We start from the raw sequence: 14632 nt of genomic DNA, 5'->3' as shown, positions 1-14632 counted from the left end.
ATCAACAGGTGCGAACACGTATTTAACCACAATTACTTACAATATATGTAACGCAATAAAAATAATACACTAGACATAATTTATACTTAATCATAAATGAGACCAAAATCTGCAGTGTCCACACAACCAGATACTTTTCAAATCACTACTATGTATTTTCCTCACAGTAAAGGCAGACTGGTTATTTATTAAAAATTCAACTACAAAAATCATAAATGTTATAATCACAGTTCTGCTATCTAGAGTTAACCAAATTTGAGTAAAGCTAACTTTATCCTATGAAGCAATTATGGAGTATGTCATTTTGCCTATTTGAGTATTTTATTCACATGAACTTATTTTCGGTCTCTTTTAAGAATCCAAGCTTTATATTTTGACCACTTAAGTGGGTTTCTTTAAAATGGTTTTATTACATGGTAACTACTGTAGAACTAGAGACCTGCTCGCATGGAGTCAGGCGGCCAGCAGGGGGTGCTCTCATGCACTACCACTCATGGAGGGGGACCTCGCGGGTGCACAGACTTTCCCATCCAGGCAGGAGGCAGTTTACTGCAAGGGGCGCTTCGTGTCCACCAGGCCTCCTGCCTTCCCCTCTTTCCTCTATATGAAATAGCAGTCCTCTCCTTTGTTCTGGGGACTTGTCTACGATTTTGCCAAAGGCTGCTCAATCCGGATTGCAGTTCTCTGCTATGCTGGAATAAACCCACTTTTGCTGGTAAATAACTGGCAGTTTTATTTTTAAGGTTAACACTGCAATGGAATAAGATCATTTTCATAAAAGAAACAGAGTCTCTTTGATTACTAATTACACCTCTTTTCCCTGACTCTTTTAAGGGGATGCCTAATGAATTGAACATTTCCTTAACAAGCCAAATGTCATCATAAGTGTTAATGTCCCTTTTTTTTTTTTTTTTTTTTTTTAACTTCAAACTTTATGTCAGCCTTGTCAGCCTCATGGACCTGCCAGCTATCACTGCATCTAAATATGGTGCCACATTTGGCCAAGTGATTCACTAGGCCTGGACTTTTTTACATATACACACACACACACACACACACACACACACAAAGAATAAATACTGATGATTTAAAGACTGACTTCAAGTTAAATGTGGTAAATTTTAAAAAGCACTGTGCTCCCTTCCAAATGGCTACTAAAGTTAGACTAAGGAAAATGAGGAAAAAAACATCCAAAGGACACAGAGAATTGGAAATGAGACTTTGAAACTATATCACCCCACTGTGAAGGTTGCAAAGTAAAAGGCAACACTGAAAATTTGTGGGGAGATTATGGCAACTGGTCTTCAGATGGAAAAACAGATACAGCCTAAAATCAATACCAGCTGAATTATCTAGAATAGGAAAAGAAACATGGCAAAAGTTTTTAGAAAATAATAGAGGAGAATACCTTCTTGATCTTGGGGTCAGGAAGGACATGCAAAGGTCATTAAGACATGAAAAACCCTAATCAAAAAGGCAAAGACTAATATCCAAATACATTAAATTTAACGACTTCTAGCTCTCAAAGGACACCGCCCAGAAAGTGAACACAGACATACAAAATGGGAGAAGACACCTGACCCACAGTCCATCACAGGACAGGTTCTCAGAATACATAACGAAATTCTGCAAATTAGTAAGAAACAAGACAACTCACTGGGGGAGAGAGGGCAAATGGACTCGAACACGTACCTTCCAAGAGAGGAAATCCTCATGTCTAATCAATATATAAAAAGGAGTTCAATCTTATTAGTAATTAGAGAATATGAATTAAAACCACAACATGATACACCTAGATTCCCCACATATTTGCAAAGATTTTAGCCTAAAAATACCAAGTGTTACCAGTGCAGCTATCAAATGTCTTGCACACTGCTAGTAGAAATGCAGGTTAGTGCAAATACTTGGAAAATCTGTTTGACATCACCTAGTTAAGTTGTATCTCTAAGACTCAGCAATTCTAGGTATGCATCCTGGAGGTTATCTACACACATGTGCAAAAGATACATACACATGAATGTTCTCTGAAGAGCTGTTAGTGACTCCCAAACTGGAAACAACGGCTCATCCTCAGTGGAGTGGACAGAACTGGTATATACAAACCTCAGTATCTCGAACAGCAATGAAATTAAACAACTCATTACTACATGCAACATCCTGGCTTGAGTGGCAAGAATCTTGCAAACAACTGATATAAAATGATACACAAATGAGGTCATTCATATAAAGTCCACAAACAGGCAAAACCAACAATGTATTTCATGTATCCACACAGAGGTGGTAAAACTATAAAGCAAAGCACAGAAATGATCATCACAAAAGCCCAAGTAGGTTGTGATCTGGGAGAATGCAGGAAGCTTCTGAGGTATGGTCATGTTCTTTGTCCCATCTGGGTAGTAGATAAAGCGGCATCCACTTCAGTATTCATCAAGCTGTACGTATGTGTTTTATGCACTTTCCTTTATGCCTGTACATTTCATCAGAAAAGATTTTAAGCTCCTGTTCACTTTTTTGCTTCTACTTGCTCATAGGAGTGTCACTTTCCAAAGTAACTGACCACTAGTTTCTCAAGAAGGCCTAGGAATGGCCTCCTTAGAGAAAGAGATTATTGGAATGTTCAAAGCACTTAACCAGTAGTTCATCTCAAACAGGGAAAGCAAGACATTAACTGTCAACAGTTTATGGGCGATTTCGAAGAAGCTGAAATACAGCTATTTAATTCATCTTAAGGCATGGTCAAGTCAAAGAAACCTGAATACTTCGCTACGTTGCTAAGAACTGTGTGCTAAAGAGCTCTGAGAGATCCGAGCTAGCCAGAATACCACTGACTAGCAACACTATTCTTTCTGATGCCCACTGCAAAGTATCTGAACACCTGCACTTCCTTGAAAGAAAATAAGCTGAACATGTATGTGGGTATGTTCTGTGTTCAGATAAAGAGCTAACACCAAGAAGACTGGTGGAAAGCCTGTATGAGGAACAATCAGACACCTGCTGCACATCCCATGGGCTGCCCAAACCTGACCAGCCAGTCAACTGGACGCTGAACCAGAGACATGGAAATGTCAGCTTTCTTGAGGGATTCACACAGCAGAGCGGAGAGGTGAGACATACTTAAGAGTCTGCAAGAGATCTCTCCAGGCACCTTTCCAGGCATGAGCCCCTGAGAGGCTTCTCTCCCTCTCCCCCAAACCCCAGGCCGAACTGGCCAAGTCCTCTTGGAGGTAAATGAGCATATCTCAATGGGAAAAAGTATGCCATATACTGTCACTTTGGAGTCTGTCACAATAGCATCACTGAGACCCACACCCCAAGGCCCTGCAAAGGCAGAGAGCACCTCTGTTCCCTTTAGGTGCCTTGTTAACCAAGAGACAGCCAGGGTAGCTAGACAGCTGGGGGAAAGCTCTCAGGTAGAAAGTAGAGCACAAGGAAGGGGGAGAGGTAGAGGGAGCAGGAGAAGAGGAGGAAGAGAAAGGGAAGAGGGAGGAGGGAACAGGAGGGGCGAAGAAAAAGGAAGAGAAAGGGGAAAGGAGAATGGGAGGAAGAGTAAGGTGAGTAAAGAGAGGATGAAGAAACTAGAAAAAAAAATTTAGACAATATTCCCACATAAAATGTTGTATACATGACACGAAGATATGCTCTGAGTGGACATTAACAGACTTACATTTAAAAATAATAGGCAAAAATTAACAATATTCAATTTGAGAGTTAGCAAAGAATACTGAGAAATCTCAGAAATCTCTCAGGAAGGAAAAAAACAAACACAAGCAATAAGGGTGGAAAAACATAAGAAAATTGGAAGATCAACTCAAGAGGTCCAATGTCCAATTAACAGGATTCCAGATAAAAGAACAGCAAAAACAGTGGAAGGAAGAACCCCAGAGACAATACCAGGAAACTTCTCAGAAATGAACGACCTGGAAGGTGAACTCTCTTCTTCCACACTGCTAATTCCACAGATAAAAATTCAAGAATTAAGAAGAGTATGTTACTTAAAACCCTGAAGAAAATGTAACATCAAAGACTTCCCTCTCGGAGAGTGGGAATCGGTGGTGAAAGGGGAGACGCAGGGCACCACACTCGGCTTCTCCTGTTAGAAGCTGTGGACAAGCATTTGTCCTTTTAAATTCTGAAGACACAATGAATACAAAAAAAATTAAGTTAAAACCTCCCGCTATATTGATGGGCAGAGAATAGTTAACAGTAGAGCTAAAGAAGTAGGTCATCAGGTTGAGAAAAGATTTAAGTAGTAATCTGTCGATTTTCTGATCTTATTTCCTACCATATACATGGTACATCCACTTCTGCCTTTGAGCACGAGTGGTGTTATCAGTCCATGTGGTTTAAAGCATGGGCTATTACAGTTATTTAAAATAAACAACTGAGTGGGTGCCTTGGTGGCTCAGTCAGTTAAGCATCTGACTCTTGAATTCAGCTCAGGTCATGATCTCACAGTTCACGGGTTCGAGCCCCATGTCAGGCTCCACAATGTGCGGAGCCTGCTTGGGATTCTCTCTCTCTGCCCCTCCCCGGCTCACGCACTCACACTCTCTCTCTCTCTCTCTCTCATAAAATAAACTTATAAAACAACAATTGAGGACAAAACTTTACAGGATTCTAAATCTTTGGAACCTACTAGAAGCATTCCCTAATTTCCCAAAGAATGTAACTCACAGGAATCCCAATGTGTCTTCTCTGAAATATAGTCTAAATAACAACACAGACTTGGGGAAGGCAGGCAAAACCTCAGAATAATGCAGATGTGCAGAAATTCCTTTCCCTCTAGTTTACAATCTTCCTTCCTTCCTTCCTTCCTTCCTTCCTTCCTTCCTTCCTTCCTTCCTCTTTCTTTCTTTCTCTCTCTCTCTCTTTCTTTCTCTCTCTCTCTCTTTCTTTCTTTTCTTTCGGCAGATGGTGTCTTACTTCAGGCACCGTAAGAAAATACCACAGAATACTGGGTAGCTCAAACACCAGAAATTTATTTTCTCAGTTCTGAAGGCTGGGGGCATGGGATTAGAGTGCCAGCATGGTCAGGTTCTGGGGAGACTCTTCCTAACTTGCAGGCACAGCCTTCTCACTGTATTCTCACACGGTAGAGGGGGGGAGGGGGGGAGAGGGGGAGAGGGGGAGAGGGGGAGAGGGGGAGAGAGAGAGAGAGAGAGAGAGAACACGGACTAATCCTGTCATGAGGGGCTCGCTCCCATGAGCTCACCTACCCCTAACACCATCTCCAAATACTATCAAATTGGGTGTCAGGGCTTCAACATATGACTTTTGGGGTCATACAAACAATTCAGTCGTGGATGTTAATGCCTGCTGTGTGCCTATGGTAGCAGATTCTCAAGAAGACCCATGCCCTTGTATAGCCCTCTCCCCTTGGTAAAGGCAGGGCCTGTGACTAGCACTCCTGTGACTGTATTATGGTAAGTAATATAGCAAAGGTGAAGGCATTGTGCAGATACAATTAAGGTCTGTAATTAGGTGACTGATTTAATAAAAAAGGAGACTGCCCTGGTGAGCCTACCTAATCAGGTAGGCTCCTTAAAACAGACAGGGGCCATTCCAATGGTCAGAGAGATTCTCCTGCTGGCCTGGAAGAAGCAAACTGTGGTGAGCTCAACAGCTGCAAGAGAAATATTTTCTTCCAACAAGAAGAATGAAGTTGGAAGAGGATCCTGAGCCTCAGATGAAACCACAGTTCCAACCAATACCTGAGTACAGTCTTGTGAGACACTGACCAGAGAACCACAGAAAGCAGTGCTGACCCGTGGAAACAGTAAAATAATAAATGCAGGAATGTATGTAGCTTTAAGCAGCTGAATTTGTGTTAACTCACTACATAGCACAACAACCTTATCCAGAAGAGGATGCCTAAGCATAATTCAGAGAGACGGTAAAAGATGGCCAGAGTTAAATACAGCTCTTTAAACATATAAATAAGCACAAATTCATTTTCCAAACTAATTCTGCTTATTGGTTTAAAATACCAAACCACAAATTCTTGACATCTATAAGCTCATTAGCTAACATCTCATGAATTGCTTTATGTTAGCAATCTAATCATTTTTCATGTTAGCTCACCTTTCTACCAAGCACAAAGAGTTAACACAAAGCCAGTTACTTAAGTCCACAATGATTAAATCCTAAATATTTCCTGTTCAAGTTCTCAGAAGGAACAGGAAACAAGGCAAAACTATAACCTGGTCACTTTTCCCATCTTTCTATCCAAAACTTAAAAATTTTTGGAATTTGGCAACCACAATGAAAAATATATCCTAATTCTAAGCCCACTGTCACACAACAAAACAAATGACTTCTTCTAAGATGACCCCTGGTCCTCATGCTCTCGTAAAATTCCCTTCCCCTTTAAGTGTGTGCTGGGTTTCATGGCTCATTTCCAATGAAAACAAAATGGCAGAAGCAATGGAATGTGAATCCCAAGATTAATATGTAAAAAGACCACGGCCTCCATCTTGGGTACTCTCCTGGACTACTCACCCAGGGGGAAGACAGCTACATGGCGTATAGCAGCCCCGTGGAGAGGACCCTAAGCCTGCCAATAACCACTTGAGTGAGCTTGCAACAGACTCCCCTTCCCCACTCAGGCTGAGCCTTCAGATGAAACTGCAGCCCTGGCCAAGCTCAGGAGAGATCTTAAACAAGAGGCACCGAGCTAAGTCAAACCCAGATTACTGACACGCAGAAATTGTGAGATGATAAATGTTTGTTGTTTTAAACCATGAAGTTTTGGGGGTAATCTGTTAAACAGCAACAGGTAACTAGTAACCTACCAGTAACCATAAGCTAAAAACACTAAATGCTTTGAGGCAACAGTACAAAAAAAAGGAAAGAAAAATTCGATTAAAAGATTAAAGCTCTAACCTTGAGCACTCTTCCTGAAAGACCAACAATCTCACCATCTTTGGGCTCTACTACTGTAGCAGTATTCACATCACCACTTCCTGTTGTATCAATGATATCGATGATTTTTGGTTTTCCATCAGTTGTGACCTGAAAATGAAGGGATAACTGAAATATGAATTATAGATTTAATTTCTTAATCATTATAAAAAGCAATGCCAACCCCCATATATGTGTGCACACATGCACACATACATAAAATACCCTATAAAATCTGCATTCATTTAAAAAAGAAAATTGAGTTGTTTTAAGCCAAAAGCTGGAGATATACTTACAAAAAAATTACTCATGAAAAACAAAGAATCCTTCAAGTGATTTTACACAGTTAATAAATACTTACTAAGCATTTACCACAGGCCACTTGTTTAGGTGTTGGGGACACACACAGTAATGATCAATACCTAGAAGTCCCTGGTCTCACAGATCTTCTGTTCTACTCAATTAACATGTCAGATACCTAACACCAGACGGTGATAATTATTATGGAGAAAAATTAAGGAGAAGGAGGAGGTAGCGTGGGGTTTTCAGTAACTAGGTTGGTTAAGAAAGATCTCACTGAGAAGGTAACATCTGAGAAAAGATCTGAAGAAGGTAAGCTCTGGGCCCGACGAGCACAAACCTTCAGGGGAAAACATGTAATGACATTTCATTACAGGATGCCCACCGGCACTCAAACTTCGTTAAGTTCAAAGTTCAAACTTAACATTCGAACTTCCTTCCCTCCAGGCTCTGCCATCTCAGGAATCGGCACATACCCAGTTGCTCAAACCAGAGAGTTCAATGTCCTTCTCGGATTCCTTTCTCTGGTTTGCTGCCCACATCAAATCTGTCAGGAAGTCATCTTCATTCCACCTCTAAAATACAGTTCGAGTCCATCTTCTCTGGATTTTCGCCACCTCTATCCCAACCCTCTCCCCACCACCACCCTTGCCTTCGTGACACTGATGCTCTGTGCAGGTCTCCCGGGTGCGTTCATGGCCCGCACCAGAAGCAAGAGGACAAGCTGTGCGATGGCAGCCGCCAGCTCCCATGCGGCCCCCCGCCATGGAGCTCCCGCACTCAGCACAAAAGCCTCTGAGCGACCCGTTCCACCGTGGCCCTGGACCATTGTAACCACACTGGCCTCCTCTAGGTTCCTGCCATGTGCCAACCTTTCCCTGCCCCACGACTCTGTGCACACGGTCCTTCCGCTTGGGATCCTCTGTCTGTCCCTTCAGCTGTTCCATAGAAATCCCCATCTCATCTTTCGGCCTTCTACTAAAATGTCACCTCTTCAGAAGGCCTCCGTGATGACCTCTTCTGTGGGCAGTCACCACCCTAAACCTGAGCCTTACTCCTCCTCACTGGGCCTTGTTTCCTTCACAGAATTTGTAATTCTACAGTTAGCTGATTCCTCATCTATTTCCACTATTAGAAAGTAAGTTCCCTAAGGGCAAGGACTAGGTCTATTTTATTCACCAAATTCTCCCAAACCTAGCAGTGCCTGGTTGGTGCTCAATACAGATTTAATTACTGAACGATCTGACACAAACCGCTCAGCATTAAGACTGATTTTTCTAAGGCCTGGCTTCTTGGCCAGTTCACAAATTTTCTTTGGGGCCATGCAGACTACTACAGGTAACAGCAGTCCTATATTTCCACACTGCTTTCGTTGGAAAAATCACTTCTTGGCTTGCTTTGCAAAGGGAATCTGTAGCATTCAAGATAGAGGTACTGAGTTACCAGCAGGGAATCGTCAGGCATGGAGACACAAAGACGACCGAAAAAAGACAATCCCCCAGGGCGCCTGGGTGGCTCAGTCGATTGGGTGTCGGACTTCGGCTCAGGTCATGATCTCGCGGTCCATGAGTTCGAGCCCCCGCATCGGGCTCTGGGCTGACAGCTCAGAGCCTGGAGCCTGTTTTGGATTCTGTGTCTCCCTCTCTCTCTGACCCTCCCCTGCTCATGCTCTGTCTCTCTCTGTCTCAAAAATAAATAAATGTTAAAAAAAAAAAATTAAAAAAAAAAAGACAACCCCCTACCTATCCTCAAGGAGGGGCGGGGGCAGAGAAAAAAGGGAACGCAAAAAAAATGCCAAGAGCATCAGAGAAGCACAAGGTCTTCCAACTCCTTTCCACCCAGAGAATTCACATTCACACTCTTTAAGATCAAGCTAAGTGTCCCTCTGTGTGTCTTTCCAGGCACTTCTCCCACTGTAGTGTCCTCAAAGCCCTGTAGGTAAGGGTTACCAAGGGAGGAGAGGGAAAGTTACCACGTAGAGGAAACAAAGGCACAAGTTTTTCTTTATGAGGCAGAAGCAAAGAGGTTCTTGGCGGGCCCCAAATCTTCTTCCAACGACATTGCTATAGAACCACCTGGGGCCATAAAGGCCTCCCAGGTACAGCTGCCTTTTTTAAATTTTTTAACGGAAACTTTAAGCTGGATACTTATTTCTTGGAAATTGTCTATACTAGTAACAAAATAATATACTCAGGAGGCTCAAAATCAGTTTAAAAAAACGACTTTGGAAGTCAAACCAAATTCTGATAAGATCATGATAAAATTAACTGATTAAATCCGCTACTGGCTTTGAAGGGATTGGCTAAGCATCTTTGGAAATAAAATAAATGAAGGAAAATATAAGAAAATCAACCACAATACAAAATGGAAATACTCCCTTATAAAATTAAAACTAGCTAAATCACATAAGAAAATAATCGATTTCAAAATGCATTCCAAATAAGTCTGTAACTTGAAAGCTAAGCCATAGCACTAGGAACACAATCACCTATCTTTATCTTCTCAATGAGCAAACAACTTCAGTGACTTGAGATCAAGAATCACAAGAGATCACTAACAAGCCAGATAACAGATCCCTCTCACTAGAAACCTCATTATCAGTGTGTGAACAAAGGAAGAAAACCTAATGGGATTTGGTGACTTATTTACCATCTACTATTGCCACCAGCTTTACTTATTAGTCTGTCTCTTTCATTACAACTTCTTACATATGCATTTTTCTATCCCTGTACTTCTTTCTCCATTAGGTAAAGGAAACCACGCCACTGGAGACAATAAGACACAAGAGGGAATTTGGGGTTAGGGAGGAGAGGTGTTAAAAAAGGCAAACTGGCTGAGGATTTTGCAATGGAGCTTTGGGAGAAGTAGGACAGTGAACTGCTACCATCAGAATGAATTCCCTCCTCTTTGCAGGGGGAGGAGGAGGATGTTATGAGCAGAGCTAGGGTAGTACGCCGTGTGCACTGGGGTGGGGGACTGAGAAAGGCCTAGGGGGCTATGCTGGACAAACAAAACAGAAATTGTCTAAAGGTTTCCCCCACGTCAAGACTCGAAATCACTTTGTGTCTCCACTGAATTGATTATGGTGAGGAAGCTGGTGAGGAAGCTGGTGAGGGCTGGGAGCTCCCGTCATTAAACACGAGGATCAGAAGAAAGCAGGAAAGGGGAGTTGCAAATCATCCTGAGCAAAACAAGGTGAATGTAGAAGCATTTACTTGAAAATACTCTTTTAAGCAAGGGAAGATATTTCATAAGCAAGTACTATTAAATGACTTATTCTGAGGACGTAATGATGAATGAATCGGACAGGCTCCACTTTCAGAAAGCTTACAATCCAGTTGGAAAACAGATTAGTAAAGAGATAACTGCAACACAGGACAATAAATAAAAAAGGTAAGGACAGTGTGTATGAAAGCATGTAAGAATATAAAACCCAGCTTGGGGGAATTAGGGAAGACTAACCGAGAGAAAGGTAATAAAAATTAAAACCAACTGCATAGCATCCAACATTTGTAACCAATTATGTATCTATGATTTACTTTATTACTTCAGGAAATGTAAAAACAAAGATTTTTATAGGACCACTTGTAACCTTCCCCAAGCCATTTTTTTCTCCATGAGGAAATTATGCACGCTGTGAACACATTTTTTTTTTCTCATTCAACAAAAATAATGTGATAGGCACGTCTCCTACAAAATGCATTTGGACATATGCTGTCAAAGAATTTTAACTTATGCAGGAAAAAAGGTCACGTAAACAGAAATACTAAAATGAAACATTTTAAGCGCTACAGGGGGGGCGGGGAGGGGGGATATGAACACATTGCTAGGAAAGCAAAAAGAAAAAAAGCACCCAAATAACTGTTGGTAAGGATGGGCCTTATTCATCCTGAAGCCTCGGGTCAAACACAATGCTGGGCACACACGTGTAGATATATGCTGGGGTCTTAATTCAGCCAGTAGAGGTCCCAAAAGCTAATAGGGTCAAGACCCAGGTGGGTCTTAAAGGATTACGCAAGTTACAGGTGAGGGTGGAAGGCTTGCGGGCAGATTAACTCATGTGTTGAGGAAAGGCCTGAAACACGGGGGTGAGTGGAAAGGGTGGAATGTTCTGGATGGAAGCATAGGGCAAACAGTGAGAAGCAAAGCACCACGAGGAGGTCAAGCTGCACGGAGAAGCGCCACACAATATTCAAATTCTGGAATTTTTAGGCAAAGGCAACTGGAATGCCAAAATTAAGTGCTTTGTTTTGTATTACACAAGGGTGTTACAGAAGCAGTTTCTTATTTTTTCTAAGGAAAATAATCTGGCATTGTAAAGGGTGGAGCCAAGAGAAGACTGGTGGCAGGAGACCAACTGGCCACTGTGTATTCTTTCCAGGTCAGTGCAAGTCCCATCTCGGCCTCAAAGCCAGCTCTCACTGGCCCCTGATCAATCCTGGTGACGCCTGCAGGAGGAAGGCTTTTAACTCACCCTTGGGCACCTGCCAGGTGCCTGGATATTCGATGAGGAAAGATGTAATCATTTATGCACTTATTACTCCTTTCATGCTGTCTGCCCTCTACTTTTTTTTTTTTTTTTTGAAGTTTATTTATTTTGAGAGAGAGAGAGAGAGAATGCGCAGGGGAGGGGCAGAGAGGGAGAGAGAATCCCAAGCAGGCTCTGCATTGTCAGCGCAGAGTCCCATGAGGGGCTCGATCCCACGAACTGTGACATCGTGACCTGAGCCGAAACCAAGAGTCAGACGCTTAACCGACTGAAGCATCCAGGTTCCCACCACCCTCTGCTTTTCACAAGCCCAGACAGCTGTCACAAAAGACCACTGGGCCCAAAGCACTCACTGAAGAATGACACCCCATTGCCATCTCCAAAGGGTTTATTTGTATCTCTGGTCCTCCATGCAGACCCCACCTGGCATTCTAAATGTCCACTCCTTTTTTTCTTTCCTTCCTATTTCTATCCACTTTCTTATCTTAATGATGTATACACAGATCTACAAAATAAATTGGCAAAAGCAGGGGAAAAAAAACCTTGACAATTCACTCATGTGCAAGCCACTGTACTGAATTTCTTTAACTGGTCATATTTATGTCAGTATCTCAGAGTTAAAGTTGTTGGAAGACAAGAGTTACGTTTTCATTTTATTTCAATATTTTACTGCTTGAACATTTGTTATTACATGCCAATATCTAGTGTGTATTTATACTTCACACAGTGGGTGATTTAAATCCCAACCTCAACTTCTAAATAAACTTGCTTTAAAAAAAAAATCAGTGTTTGCTTAATACTCTGCTTGAGCATTTGAAAAAGTCACATGTAATTAATCTTCTCAATCAATGTCCACAGCAACACTGTGTTGAGAACTGCTGTTACTTTACAGAGAGTAACGGAACAAAGTGATAAGCAGACTGGGAAATTCTACAAAAGCATTTTTACTGAGACAGTACTCCTCCAAACTCTCCTGATCCTTTTATTATCCTGACAAAAGAACCAGTGAACCACTTACCCCAGCTGTTCTCCTCCCACTTATCCCTATAAAAAGTAAACATACACTAGGACAGAATGGAAACCATGACCACTCTGCAATCAAGCCTCAATGAGGTGATAGCTGTCACTGTTGCAAAGCTTCAGAGTTATTAATGCAACAACTGTATCACTAGAGCTACCAGGAGGGAACAGTATGACTCTCTATTCTGATTCACCAAAGCTTCCTGGTCCCAAAAGCCCAAGGTGTGTTGTACTCCAGAGTGCTGCTGAAGACTTAACAGGAGAAAGCAAGATTCCTAAAGGGATCCTGTACAGTCAGACTGGTTCCCCTTCCCGCCCCCTCCCCAGCACGACATCTTAACCTCCAAAATGCTACCTCGATTATTGCAAAGTACAATAAAGGATCCAGAGGCCAGAGGGGACTTGGGGGAGGGAGAGAATTACTAAACTTCAGAGTATAGTGAAGAAAGGAGAGTAAGATACACAGATGAAGGGTTGATCAGAGGGAGAGGATTACATCCAGATTAGATTTTTAAAAGATGGATCTTCAACAGTGATATTTTGTTTATGACTGTATTTCATTAAATGCTAAGGTGAAATCTACAGAAGCCAAACTTCAAAGACTTTAGACGGAATACTTTTAATCAAGAGACACATTTTTAAAAAAATTACCTTTTGGCACAGTACTTTAAAGATTTCAAAGGTGCATCTGGCAAAATTAAGCAATTTTTTAAAATCGTAATTAAAGCATGTTGTTTTATATTTGGAGATAAAAAAAAAATTAAAGAAGCCTAATTTAATAGAGCCTGAAGAGTTGGCCAAAAACAAACTAAATTGGGTTCTTATGTAAAACAAAGACGAAGCCATGCGCTTCAATGACCCTAAACAAGTACAGTGCAGAAGATGGTTTAAAAATAGAACACATAAAACTACCAGAGGAAACTACCAGAGGAAACTACCAGAGGAAGTTGACCGAGTTATCTTCTCGAAACCCGGCTTTGGTGCTAAAGACCAACAATTCTCCCCAGAACCAAATCCCCCGAACGACAGCAATAAAAAGGGTCTGATAGGTCGTTCGCCACTGTTCTGTTTCCTCCCCGCCCCCACCCCCGACAACTAATAAAAATTGTAAAATCCCCGTCAAAAAACAGTAGGCACGGGCCGGTACCCGAGACGCTAGGGACCTGCGGAGGAAGGCAGCGCGGCGGGAAGCGGCCCCGGGGCCCGGGCCTGGCAGCACCTGGGCAGGAAGGGGCTTCCTGGGCGAAAGGCGGACCTAGGCACCCCGGCCGGCCGCGCCTGGCACGCCGCTTTTGTCTGGGCCGGGCTGACGGCCCAGCCCGAGCCCCCATGCCTCCTCCCGGTGCCGGCTCCCGCTCGGCCGCCGAGCGGGCTTCGGCCTGCCGCGCTGCGAGGCTGCGTCCCCTCCACGTCCCCCGCCAGCCCGCCGGCCAGCCGGCCGCCCGCGCCCCCGCGCCCTCCGCGGCTGCCGCACCTGCATGCCAGGAGCCCCGGGGTCCACCCCCGTGTCCAGGACGGCGATGAGCACCCCCCGCCCGTCATACTCTGGGTAGCGACAGAGGAAGGAGGCGGCCCCGGTCTCTTTCTTGGGCAGGAGGCCGTGGAAGGGGAAGGGCTCCTCGGCCGCTGCGGTGGCCATGGACGCAGGCTGCAGGACGAGGAAGAGGCAAACTGCCAGGCTGCGCGTGGACGAGCGGCGCGAGGACACCCGGGCGGCCGCGGGCCTGGGCGGGGGCGAGGGGCGGGGCCGGGCGCCGGCCAATCCCGGCCCGCCAGGGGCAGGCGGCCAATCACGTGCCGCTACGTAACCCAACGGCGCCGCTCTCAGGACCTGGGCCGGAGTGTTGCCCGGGCCGCAGAGAAGGAGGCGGAGTCTGGCTCCGGTGTTGGAGATTTCGGCTCTTAGACTTGGGGTCTTAAAGA

The 14632-nt window shown here is 43.6% G+C and overlaps 1 protein-coding gene across 6 annotated transcripts in view; it reads right to left on the bottom strand.

The window, feature by feature from the left end:
• TPP2 (tripeptidyl peptidase 2) overlaps positions 1-14407 on the bottom strand; it is a 67667-nt gene extending 53260 nt beyond the window's left edge. For 3 of the 6 annotated variants that reach the window (XM_042979820.1, XM_042979824.1, XM_042979822.1), the window contains exons 1-2: positions 14184-14406; positions 6883-7011 (exon numbers count right to left, since the gene is read on the bottom strand). In XM_042979820.1, the coding sequence (XP_042835754.1) occupies positions 6883-7011; positions 14184-14348 (294 nt within the window). In that variant the 5' untranslated portion in view covers positions 14349-14406. Of the gene's footprint in view, positions 1-6882; positions 7012-14183 lie in introns of all 6 variants that reach the window. The other 3 variants (XM_042979833.1, XM_042979834.1, XM_042979829.1) reach the window with 2 other exon arrangements.
• Positions 14408-14632: the final 225 nt, after the last annotated feature.

Source organism: Panthera tigris, chromosome A1 (genome assembly GCF_018350195.1).
Source record: "Panthera tigris isolate Pti1 chromosome A1, P.tigris_Pti1_mat1.1, whole genome shotgun sequence".
In the NCBI taxonomy this organism is placed as follows: Eukaryota; Metazoa; Chordata; class Mammalia; order Carnivora; family Felidae; genus Panthera; species Panthera tigris.
This window is presented reverse-complemented; position numbering and strand designations above follow the sequence as displayed.